The sequence below is a fragment of the Gopherus flavomarginatus genome, chromosome 2, assembly GCF_025201925.1.
Source record: "Gopherus flavomarginatus isolate rGopFla2 chromosome 2, rGopFla2.mat.asm, whole genome shotgun sequence".
NCBI classification, from domain to species: domain Eukaryota; kingdom Metazoa; phylum Chordata; order Testudines; family Testudinidae; genus Gopherus; species Gopherus flavomarginatus.
Window position 1 is genome coordinate 20745516 of NC_066618.1, and position 13013 is coordinate 20758528.

Here is a 13013-nt window from a genome sequence, read left to right on the forward strand (position 1 = left end):
CAGCGCTGGATCCTCTACACCCGAGACAAAACGGGAGTACGGCCAGCGCTGCAAACAGGGAGTTGCAGCGCTGGTGATGCCCTGCAGATGTGTACACCTCCTAAGTTGCAGCGCTGTAACCCCCTCACCAGCGCTGCAACTTTGTGATGTAGACAAGCCCTCAGAAACCAATGTAGTTAAACTGGGGCAAACTCCTGTGTAGACACTCATATCTGGTGCAAACTAAATCGATATGTCAGGTTTAAACCAACATCCACATCCTGTTGTACCAGTTTAACTAAACTGATTTAAAAGCCCACACCTTTAGCTAAAAGGGTAAAAGTGTGTGTGCAGTCCAGGTTTACTGTTGCTGTGTCTTCTTTTCCCTAGCACAGTTTTTATACTTACTTGTTGCATCTCATTAGTGTGTAAGCTCTTTGGGGCAGGGCCTACATCTTCCTGTGTGTTTGTACAGCCTTTAGCATAGTGGCGCATCAGTCATGGCTGGAGCTTTTGGATCCTACTGCAACAAAAATACTTCTCAGCCTTAAAAATCTGACAATTTAATATTTACTGCAGGCCTTTGTAACTGTTACAAAACCTACAGGATGGAACTAAAGAGAACTAGCTATACTTTCTAAAGAGACCTTAAGGTCTCATTTAAATTTAGTTTGGGAGAAATTGAAGGTTTGGTAGATAGAGACTGTCCTCTTCAGATACTAGGTGAGGGGGAGCCATGTAAATACCTCGATAGATTTTCTATACCCCAGAATATTAACTTGTCTCCTTTCTAATAAGCATCTCACAGTCCCTATCCCCAAAATGCCACAGTTTTGGAAGCAAAGTCCCAAGGTGCTGAACACTTTTAAATATGCCATCTCACATGTCTGCTAAGAGGCTTAGAGTTGATTTAATTCTTTGCAGATTGATTTTTCCCTAAGAAATTTGCACTGTCACCTATAGTCGAGGCCAAGAGTGTAGGGATTCAAGAGTATTGGATACTTTACAAGGACACCAAGAACACCCACCGTCCTCATTATTAATAAACATTTTGGAAGGAATACTAACTTCAAACTTTGAGTCTTACACCAATTATTAGAGGTTAGGATGAGTCCTAATGTGAGGGAAGGGGCAGGGGAGAAGGCAGCTTTTTCCACATCTGCCTACTGCAGTGTTCTTACACCTTCCTTTGAAGGGGGGAGGGGTAGCTCAGTGGTTTGAGCATTGGCCTGCTAGACCCAGGGTTGTGAGTTCAATCCTTGAGGGGGCCACTTAGGGATCTGGGGTAAAATCAGTACTTGGTTCTGCTAGTGAAGGCAAGGGGCTAGACTCAATGATCTTTTAAGGTCCCTTCCAGCTTTAAGAGATGGGTATATCTCCATTATTATATTATATCCAATACTGGCTACTGTCAGAGGCTGGATACTGAATTAGATGGACTTTGGGTCTGATCCAGTATGGCAATTCCTATGCATTCCCCAATATACAAATCAGTACACTAGGTGCAAGTATAACAATCATGATAGTACCTGAACCTGCCACTATAAAAGGCCAACCTGCTGCACCTCCTTGGCATCTTCTCTCTTCTCCTTCTTTGCTGCTTTGGTTTTTGAATCAGTTCTTGCTGGTGATTTGGAATCACCTTTTTTATTTTAGATGCCACTTAGAGAAACTTGACACAATAAGGAAGGCATCAGAATTATGACAGGAAACAAGGGCAGTAGCACTCTCAAGAAGCATGTGTGTCACAACACTGATTAATGTTTAAACAAAATAGTTTATATCCAGCCTTTTTTAAATTTCAAACCCATTTTAAAAAAGCAAAATGGGAAACGTGTAATACTTGAACACTGGGGCTTTATACTGGTAATTTCACTGTTGCTGTTTAGCAACATGATGCTGTTGAAAGATTCAGAATTGGCAGCTTCAATTACAAATATTTCCAAGGCTAGCTCACAGGCACTTCATGAACCTGCACTGAACAGTAGGGCAGCAACTTTTCTTCTTTCTGTTCAGACACACGTGGATAACGCATACTGATTTGGATTGCCCAGGTCTGAATGTGTTTAGAAAGTATAAATCACAATCAAGGGATGCACACTCATTTTTCTTAGTTCTCTTCTCTGGCTTTCACATGAGAATTGGTTTTCTCCACTTTTAGCTTTCATACCTTTGTTTAGTGTGTTTGTTAATAAAACACTTGGGTAATATAGCAGTCCATTTCCAGATGGAAAAAAACTTTTCTAAAATGCATTTCTCTTCTCATAAACTTGTGTCATGCTCTTAAAAATGTCACTTCCCGGCTGCTAACAGAACTGAACAATGGTACAATTAAGAGATTGGGGGTTAGCAAGTAGATTTTTTAAAAATATAGACCTACTTCCTTTGGCAAGCCCACAAAGGTCAAAGGTCTAGTTTTGCAGTCTTAAACAATTGCCATCGAATTAGAATGTAGGCCTGAAATATCTTTGTTAAGAAAAGTGTATTTTATTTGTCTGATGGAGATACAGTAGCCCTTATTATACTAACCTATTAAAGTTCTTACTAATTTAGATCAAAGGGAATATGAAAGGTCACTGAAACCAAGCTATGCAATTTTTTAGCGTCAGTGTGTACAGAAAACAAAGTGTTGCCTAGAATGCTGTGTGTTCGGTGGTAAATTTCTTTGATCCTTATCTATAAAGTCTGCTTGCATAAGTCATTTAATTGAGGTATGATCTTTTATTGCTGCAATTAAATCTTTTCAAATGCATTTCATTGTCTCCAGTTTAAGTAAAAGTCCTGACCATTGTTTGGGAAGCTAGGTAAGTCATTTGTAAATCTGTGTGGTTGACTTTAGTTTCCTCTTCCCCCCCTCCACATGATTTCTCCCGACAATTTTAATTTAAATCTCACCAAACAGTATAATGGTCCTGGAGTTTGCTTAGTCATTTGACTTCCTTTATCACGTGGTGATGGCAAACATTCTGTTGCTAACTTGAAGTGGCTCCAAGCAGCAAGACTAGGAGGATATTAAACCAGTAAAAGCTTATCAACTGATTCCTTGATATGCTGTAAACTCCAGCCTTTTCATTTTCCTTTTGAGGGTTGCAGTAAGTCAACACATTAGTAAACAATTTACTGACATTAAGATGGATCACTTAAGAAGGCTTCTCTGTACAGAGTTCACTAAGGTGCTTTTGTTTGCATCATTTCATTTAATCTTAGAACTGGTGTGTTGCCTTGCAAATGATTGATGTCACTTTGCATATTGATATAAAGTATTTAGAACTCCTAGTTTGTCACACCATTCAAGCTGAAATATTTCCCTAATGACCCTATCATGAAATCACAAAAAGATACAGATTAATTACTCAAGGATCCTTTCAGACATAAGTTGTTTTGATGTACTGAGGAGCCAATAGGCTGAGTAGCACTTTTACCTATTAATCAGTTTCAAATTTTTGAAAAGCAAAATGATCTAATAACTTTTTCGTTGACACAGATCAGGATTTAGCATCAGTAACTGTGAACATAATGCCTAGTATATTAACACTACCAATTCCATATTCTATAAAGGGTGCTTATCCCTTCCTGTATAGACTTTAAATATTTATAGGCCTTTTAGCAGAAACCCCCATTTTTAAGAGTTAGCTACATTTCTGTCTTCCAGTCTCTGATTCCACTTCCTGAGTGATGGCTTGGGCTAGGGTCCTTCTGCAGAAAATCCATTGGAAACCTTAAAGCAGGTAGCATCCATGCAGGGGAACTTGCTGGATCAGTCATAAGGAAAAAAAAATTCTCCTCCAATTCTTCTATGGCTTTGGCTCAGGGAGGCCTGATGAGAGGACCCAACATCCTTTGGCTGAGTAGGGCAAGGAAAACACAGGTGCGTTTTTGAGGAGTGAATGGGAGACCTCTTACAGCTGAGTCCAACAAAGGAAAAGAGGAACAAACAGCACAGCCATTGTCAGACAAGCTTATGTACTGCTCCTCACTTTGAGTTACATGGGCTATGTGGAAAAAACTTTTGACCCACTGAGCAGCACCCTGCTGAGATTTCCGGAAGAAGCTAGCTCCGCCCCTGCCTCTAGCTCACAGCAGCAGTACGTGCTCTCTTTACTGTCTGCGCATCCCCAGCAGCAGCATGCCTTTCTCACAGGCTCCAGTCATAGTGTGGGCTAAGGAAAGATAAAAGGAGTAGAAACTGACACTGAGGTTATACATTATAAGGTTCCATATTCTGTGTCACTTTGCTCATGGGCTCATCACAGAAACAGAGAATGAAGCAAAGGTGGGTTTAAACTAGTGATGCTCAATTAGATCTACCTGTGGGCCGATCTGAGAGTTTTATAACGAGGCAGGTCATTTGTGCAGAAGGCTGTCAAAAAAACCTAACCAAACAAAAAACTTCAGCTGCAAAAAAATAAATCTTTGATTACAACCTAAGTATTAGTGTTTCTATCTTTTAACAAAGTTTATGAATCAATAATATTACCTGTGTTTGTGGTAATCTCTAATGGGAGAGGTGACATCAATGATCTCTGGCAAGCTCTGTGAAGATGGGTTTGTAGGTGGTCAGGGCAAGGCGGGGAAAATGCTTATATGTCAGGCGATTGCAGTGTTGGTTTTTTAGAATGTTCATGGTAGAAAACCCAGATTCACAGATATACGTTCATCCGAACATCATTAAAAGATAGACAGCTTGATTCTGGCTATTCTGAAACTGGTCAGCATATTTAGTCCAAAAATCATGAAGTCCCACTTCTCTGAATTTTGCCATCAAGTTGTCTGAGCTCTGAAGCTTGAAAGGCACCTTCAGCAATTGAATCAAGAACGTTCTTTGCTTCAGAAGGGCACGGTCCATCGGCAGAGGCAACAAATGGATCATGAACAAATAAAAGCAAATCCTTAAGAATTGTAAAAATTCTCAAATGGCATTTTAAAATTTTTGATCAGATTTTTTAGAAATTCATGCAACATCTTTCCTATTAAGTCTGTCCAAAAGATTTCAAAATTCCTCTGAAAGGCACACACTTTTTCAAACAGATTCCTGATGCTGCTTGCGTGGCCTTGGAGCTGCAAGTTGAGGAAATTCAAGTGACTAGTTATATTGCACGGATAAGCTACCTGTGACATGGAGGGGACATCCTTCATAAATTCCATGAACTCACAAGCATTGTTGGTCTGGTAGTTGGTCTAATATTTCTTTTTGAAGCGCACAAAACTTCTTTAACACCTGCCCCAACTTCACCAGCAAACGTCGTCGTGCTGCAACTGGCCACTGTATTCGGCTAGAATGTCTTGTAAAAGAGCTTTAAAAAGACAATGTTGCAAGCTAGAAGTTGAGCGTGTGTAGTTCACTAATCTCATCACCATACCAATTGGCTTTTTTCAAGTCCCCAGACAACTTACCACACAGGACAATCTCGTGAATGATGCAGTGAAGTGTATCACTGCCAAATATGAAGCAAAGCCCTTCTCTTTCCCTGTCATGGAGGGATCTCCATCTGTAACAAGCAAGTTTACTTTCTACATATTTAAACCATTTTTTTCAAAAAAAGCCTTTTATCTTTTCAAAAATGATCTCTTCTGTGGTGTAGGTTTCTAATAGTATTAAGCACAAAAGTTCTTCCTTGAAAATTTCACTTTTATAAAATCTAACAAACAGATACCTGGGCAGCATCACTTAAATTGCTTTTGAAGTGTGATATGAAGACATCAGATTTTCAATTTTGTCACATCTTGCAACACTGCCAGGGAGATAGGCTGAATTGAATTTACTGTGCTTTCATTCAAAGTGGCACTTCATATTCACGACCTTACAGACGGATACAGTGGTGTGGCACATTAGACCCAAAGGTTTTGTGTTTAAATGAGGTGGCATAATAAAAAGAAAATCTGCTGTCCAGTTTGGGTTAAAAGCTCACTTCTTGCTGTTGACCTGGTGACATTTACTACCATTCACATGCATTTTTGGCTCCATTTCCATCACTGATGGAAAAATGGGCATTGTCCTAGCTCAACTGCAGCTGATGCAACTGTGAGAACTTAAGATCCAGTAAGAAGTGCTTAATTTGTGTTGGGGCTTGCTGTGGCTGAATCCCAGCACCTTTAGGCTTGGAAGTTCATATCCTCGGCTCCTCTGGGCTCCTGGCCAGCAGCTGCTGCTCTCCAGCCACCCAGCTCTGAAGACAGTAAAGGTGGCAGTACCATACCATGTCACCTTTACTTCTGCCATGCTGCTGATGACAGCGTTACCTTCAGGGCTTGGCACTCGGCCAGCAGTCGCTGCTCTCCAGCCTCCCTGTCAGTGCTTAATTTGTGCCAGGATTGCCCCCACAACTCTTTCATTACAAATTAAGCACTGCCAGTAAGTTATTTACTAAGGAAATCATAGGCAAATGATAGGTAGTGCATCACTGTTCGTGAACTTAATTATAAACATTTTTAAGTTGAAGTTGTGGGCCACACCCAAAGCTTTGGTGGGCCACATTTGGCCCGCAGGCCACCTATTGAGTATCACTGCTTTAAATTATCTATGCACTCGCCATATTCTGGTATTCTGGCCCCTGCCTGACCGCCAGCAAAAGTTGAAGCAGCCTCAGGGCTGCTCTAATGTATGCTAATTTCTGATGGCACCTATAGGTTTCTCCTGGAAATAATTTTCTAAGGTACATGCCAATTTGATAGTCATTGAAAGCCAGGGTAGAGCCAGGCATAATGCAGGCTGTGCAGCATAGTTCTGCCTGTGTACTGTAGAAAAACTTTCCTAAAGAATCAATCCTGGCTTGATTTCTTTCTGAACAGAGACCATGAATCATGCTGGGTAAGGGCCTGCTCATGCTGCCACGGAAGTCAGTGAGCTTTAACATTGACTTTACTAGGAGCAGAAGCAGGTTTTATATAAAAGATGGAACAGGTTAATTAAATTCTAAAACCTAGTCTTTGACAGTAATTCAGGTAAGGCAAATTAAGACTCCAATAACTTTTTTTTTTTCTTTTTTACAATAAATGTAATTTCAGAGACTTAGCTCACTAAAACACTCAGGGCAGTATATGCACTCATAACCGGATTAAAATAAAATCCCATTAGTCTAATACATATTGTTCATCTCATCCAAAAGAGACACAATTTTGTCATTTAGAACTATATGGAAATCATGTAAAAGGCAAATACTGAAGGGGAGAAGGGTTTGGATTTTAAAAAAAAATGTAAAGTCAATGAACATATTTGCATGTGATGGAATCTGAAAGATCTTTTCTTAATGAAAGGATACCATGGAAGTACAGGAATAGCTTCACTAATATGCAGTGTACTAGACAATCTCTCTCTCACACACACACGCACACACACACTCTCTCTCTCTCTCTCTCTCTCAACCCCTCCTTCCCCACCTCTCAGAAAGTTTTACAAGGAGATGCTTTAAAGGGGCCTCATCGTACAATTTAAAAAAAATATGCTATTGTTCATATACTAGTGTTCTCATATCATAATTAAACCTAAACTGCAGTTGACAAATTAAATGAACAAACGCATTTTATGGTTTCACCCTTGTGTTTTGCTATAGTGCAAAATGCAGTCAACCATAGTGGGTCTCCCAGTCACTGTGAATGAACAGGTTTCCACTTTTCTTGCTTAAAAGGAAAAACAAACTAAAAAATATCAAACTTCTGCACAAGACAGAAGTTACCCATCTCTGCTCTTATAAAGCTTCTCATCATTTTCCTTTTCTGGGTGGCTCTAAAGTTTTCCTTTGTTTCAAAGCATTCACTTTAGCTAGAAACAATAGATTATGGAGAGATCATAGTTAAGAGTTTCATTATAAAGCTGACTTTAACATCCACACACCTTGCTAACTAATTTTGGAAGGTTAATTGACATGGAGGGTATGTCTGCCACTAATTCTGCACTACACTAATGACAAAGTTTAAAAATCATGTCTTGAAATGTTAGCTAAGACTGGGATTTTATAACAAGTCATTCAGCTGGGTGCCTAACATTGAAGGTCTAATACTTACATCCTATCTTACAAATGCAATCCAATTTCAAGTCAGTATTTGCAGGGAAGTACATGTTCCCCAGGCATAGGGTACTCAAAGCAATGAGACAAAAGAAGCAAAAAGTTTGCTGCATGCATGGGGGTCTAGCACTGAATCTGGATGAGGACAAAAGAAAAAAACAAACATGGGAAACAAACATATTTTCACTGTCAAACACAGATGGAGAAAACTTTATATGCAGGCCCTTTTGACATGGAAAAACTTCCATGCCGGTGATCTTGAGTCACTTTGTAAGTGAATTGACTCCTGTGATTGTGGACTTCAAACAAAAGAACACATGCACTGAATAATCCCCATTTTCTTCTCGAGAGAGAAATGGAGTCCATAGAAGTTGGCCTACCACCCATTCCTGTCCATAGAATGTTATCAGAATCTCAAAGGATGCAGGCTGTGTGGTACTTCTAAGATGAGTGTTCTGTATTGAGCTTTCAGGCACTGTGTTGATTACAGTAGATGAGAGGAAATATAGACTCTATCTGGGACTTTATTTGAGACGGAGGCCTCAGTCTGCTGGGCTGAGATGGAGTGAGAGTCAGTTACTTCAGTTCATTTCTTCTTTGGCCACAAAGTTGATCTCTTCAAATGTTGGATAACGCACATAAGTCTTTTATCAGGATCTACAGGCAAATGAATGAAACACTCCTGGGATGGATTTGAGTGGGAGACAGCAATTCTGATAATTTAATACTGGAGGGGGGATGCTGTACATCTACCCCCATTCTCAAATCCCAGGCATTTAGCTGGGTCCAGCACAGGGTTATAGGTCTCCCACCATGTAATTAATAACTCGAGGTAGATCCTATTCTGCCTACCCCTTGGGCACCAGCTACATTTCTGAAACCTATAGTCTCGTCCCACAGGGAATAGAGGTTACCAATGCAGGACCTCAGTCCTTGAAGACTTATGGTCTCCCCTTCTCCTCTAGATACAAAGTCTGCCAGTGAAATCCCAGGTCTCCAGCCCTTTTTACCCACACTGAACAGCAGCTGTTAAGTTGCAATGAGCTAGACAGTCTTATCTTTCCTAATATTGTCAAGTCATACTGTGTACAATCGAACTGTGCCTCCATAATGCTGCAACAGAGGAAAAAGCCATTGGAAAAATTTCTTCCTGAACCCAAAACAGGCAACCAGTCAGACCCAAGCATCCTGAAAACATATCTCCTGCACTGCAACTTGGAAAAGCCCTGGAAGAATTTAAATAGATGTGGGAGGAAGGAACCCTTGAACCCAGCCAATGGGAAAGGGGGAAAAGAAGAGCCCCTACTCCTGCCTTGCCAAGCATGCACTTTTGCACCCCATCCCTTTAGGCACAGTCTCTTATCCATGCCATTATGACCAACAATCCCTCCTGCTTCTGTTGGGGGTAGCATTATGCACTAAAAATAATTCAGCACTACTGTTTGATGCACATACTTTGGTTAGATGCCGTCAATAGTGTTAACAAAACATAGTACAGGCACTTTTAAAAAAGTTTGTCACCTTTTAAACTGAAGAAAGAAGATGAAATGTGTTCTTGCGGGCTTAGAACTGTACTTTCAAACGAACCTTGTCTTCATGTACGAGTTAAAGCCTTTAAGAGTATAAAATAGAGACTTTTGGACAGTTAATACAAAAAAGGCAGATGTCTGTACTTTGTACATCTTAAGTAACAATGCATCATGTTTGGACAGAGTAGTAGCATGCACTGTTTGGCCAAGGATCAAGTATTGTTTTGATAAATAACGTTTATTTTAAAATAATGTGTTTTCTTGATTTTTTAGCAACTTATGAATCATTTTGAAAATTCTGTGCTGGTAGTTGTTGAACAGAATTCAGTTCTAACTGGAGGCAATTTTTTCCCTTGTTCTTTAGTTTCAGGAGATCAGCAATCGGTTATTGAGTTCTTACGACACAAACATAGATGAGTTTTTTTCTGAAATTGATTCTTCTATAGCTGCAAGTCGAAATGTGCTTCAACAGTTGGAGGAAAAATTTGCCCCGTTAATAAGCGAAACGGAATGGGAGAAAATACAGATGCAGGTTGGTTTAGGAGCCAGTTGGATGATGATGATAATTCATATTCCAACTATAGTCTTTGTCAAAGCAGGAAAGTTTTTTCCAGCATATCCTCCATCCAAAAAATTCCCTGGTATCATTTGTCAATCTACACCAGTAGTTCTCAAACTTTTGTACTCGTGACCCCTTTCACATAGCAAGCCTCTGAGTGAAACTCTCCTTATAAATTAAAAGCACTTTTTAATATATTTAACACCATTAGCTACACTGGATGCAAAGCGGTGTTTGGGGTGGAGGCAGACAGCTCGTGGCCCCCCATGTAATAACCTCGCGACCCCCTGAGGGGTCCCGACCCCGTTTGAGAACCCCTTATCTATACGTTAAAATAATGTCTGCAAACTTTTTTTAAAACCAGTATAGTACATTGAAGTTAAACATTTTGCTACAATAACTATTCTTTGGTTTATGATTACAAATAATTCCTCCTGTGTTCAATAAGAAGGAAAGTAACATTAAAGATATTTCAGAATTATTCTGATGTGACAAAATACAGAACAAGTTTCGGTAGATTAAACATTGAAGGATATACTACCAATTGTTACAAAATGCACTTTGAACCTTCTGGTGGTACAGGGTACTGCTGCTATGCATGCTTCCAACGTTTAGTTATCAGTCTACAATAACTAATCTATTTTCTTATTTTCCCCTCAGGCATTTCGGCAAGAGATATTTGACTGCCCTATTTGCATTATGCCACTCTGTCATATCACTCATCTTCCAAGTGTCTTTTCTGAGAACAGCAATAATCGGTATTCACGCCAGACCGTTCTGCTCTCTTGTTCACATATGTTTCATCAGATTTGTCTTCAAGCATTTGAAGAGTTTTCCTTGGGAGAAAGACTTGTTTGTCCCTTATGTCGCTCTTGTTATCAAAAGAAAATTCTGGAATGTTGATATAAACATGTAAACAGTCCAGAATGAGCTGCATAATCGAATTTTTAATTGGTTTAATGATAGACAACCTCACAGGAGATTAGATCCTTGTCAGATCCAGTGTGAGAAAACACACTTCTCTGTGGATGCTGATGTTCCTATTATAGAAATAAAAGTTAAATGGGCATTGTGCTACCATTTCTCTGACTTGTTGCTTTTCCTTGCTCTCCACATTCTTACCTGTCTTCTGCTCCCTTTGCTTTCCCTTATGTTCTGTTTTCCCTCCCTGGTCTTCTCCTTCCTTTAACTCCTCCCTCTCAGAGGCATACTACCCTCTCCTTCTCCCTCACATCCCAGGATCCCTTCTTCTTATCCCTCTCCCTGAGAACTCTTCCCTTGGACTCCTTTCTTCATTCCGTGGAGTCCATCTACACACTCTCCACTGGAGTTACTCATGTTGAACACCAGGAAAAGACAGATTCCCTTGATAGCAGCACCCAGGCAGTTGGAAATGCCACTGATGAGTGTGGAAAGAGATGCATTACTTCTTCAGCTCCTTTTAGTAGCTGAATGCAGCTGGGCTGGCTCCTCTCCTTTAATGGCTGGAAGCCACATTACAAGCTCTACTATAGGCAAATGGAAAGTAGTGCAAAATAGCTCTGCTGCAAATGTGGATGAGTCGTCCCCATAAAGGAACAAAATGGTTCAGGAACTTGAACAACTAGTATCATCTAGGTTTAGAAGAGACCAAAATGCATTTAAAACCTTTCAGTTGTGGACTGTTACTCTTGAACTTTGATCAAGGGATTTTAGGCCTTAACTCAATATCATGCACCCAGGAGAGCCTGAAAGCTAAACTTTTGTTAAAATGTTCCAGATGCTTTAGGAAACTGTGACTCACAATGCCGAAAATGCTTGTAGACTGGCCATATTTAAATTAGTATTGTTTTGTGTCAAAGATTACTGAAAACTATTGATAGCCTGTGTGTTTTTCCATTAACTAAAAACTAAAATTAGGATACAGGCATGTTAAAGGTATGGGTTTGCTTTTTGATGGTTTTGCTGTATGTTTGTCCTGTGCTTTATTTGTGCTCCATATTTTGGTCCAAAGGGTGTAACACCTACTGAACCTATCAGGATCTCTGCTACTCCCCAATGATACTCTGAACTTCAACAAATGGCTTGTGTTAGACGCTCTCAAGCTCTTTGCACACATTAAGCCACCCTCCTACAACGATGTGGCCTACATATATTATAGAGGAGTAAATTGTGAGGCATGGAGAAACAGCTTACAAAGACTCAAAAGTCCATTGTTTATTTTTAATACAAATGTTGACAAAAAAAGCACATTGTAAATCAATCATAGTTTGACTTTATTGAAAACAGAGTTTAAAAAGATCTTGCTAAAAACACACAAATTGTGACATTTCAAATAAATCAAAAAGATACCAAATCTACTCCTTTTCACGACTGCACTGTGAAATTCAAACCATCTAAAAAGGCAGTTTTCATATAGTTTTGTAACATTGCAAGGTTACCACAACTGAAAATTTTATAAAGCACACGTTTTCATATGACCTAAATTAACCTCAAGGATTGGGTGGGAAGGATGCGTCTGCTACAGATTGGTAACAATTACTTTAGTGCTAAAAACATTTTTCAGCCATATTTTGCTTTCAAGATACGAGAATGCCCACATAACTAAAAACTTTTGTAACTAAATTTCTGCAAAGACGGACCTAAATTGGTAATATTGGAAAGAGCCTGAACCTGTATGAGGAAAAAGGCCCACTAATTAGCTGAACCTGTACTAGACTTTTTTTTAAATCTGCCATTGCACTACCATCAGTGCGTATATATTGTCTGTAATGCAGAAAAGGTGGTATTTCTATGACCATGTCATCTAACCCTCCTCAGAACATGTCTAGACAACATTATAAGAAGCTGAGCCTTGGGTATACTCCCGCTCATGGTAGTGCAACTGGGATTTTGCTGTTTAAAAAAGCTTAGCATAGATAAGCCCATTGAGTTCAATGGGTGTTTTGCCTGAGTTGGGAATGC

The 13013-nt window shown here is 39.7% G+C and overlaps 1 protein-coding gene across 4 annotated transcripts in view; it reads left to right on the forward strand.

The window, feature by feature from the left end:
* RNF32 (ring finger protein 32) overlaps positions 1 to 12359 on the forward strand; it is a 56385-nt gene extending 44026 nt beyond the window's left edge. For all 4 annotated transcript variants that reach the window (XM_050942272.1, XM_050942269.1, XM_050942270.1 and 1 more), the window contains 2 exons: positions 9876 to 10043; positions 10731 to 12359. In XM_050942272.1, the coding sequence (XP_050798229.1) occupies positions 9876 to 10043; positions 10731 to 10973 (411 nt within the window). In that variant the 3' untranslated portion in view covers positions 10974 to 12359. The remainder of the gene's footprint in view (positions 1 to 9875; positions 10044 to 10730) is intronic.
* Positions 12360 to 13013: the final 654 nt, after the last annotated feature.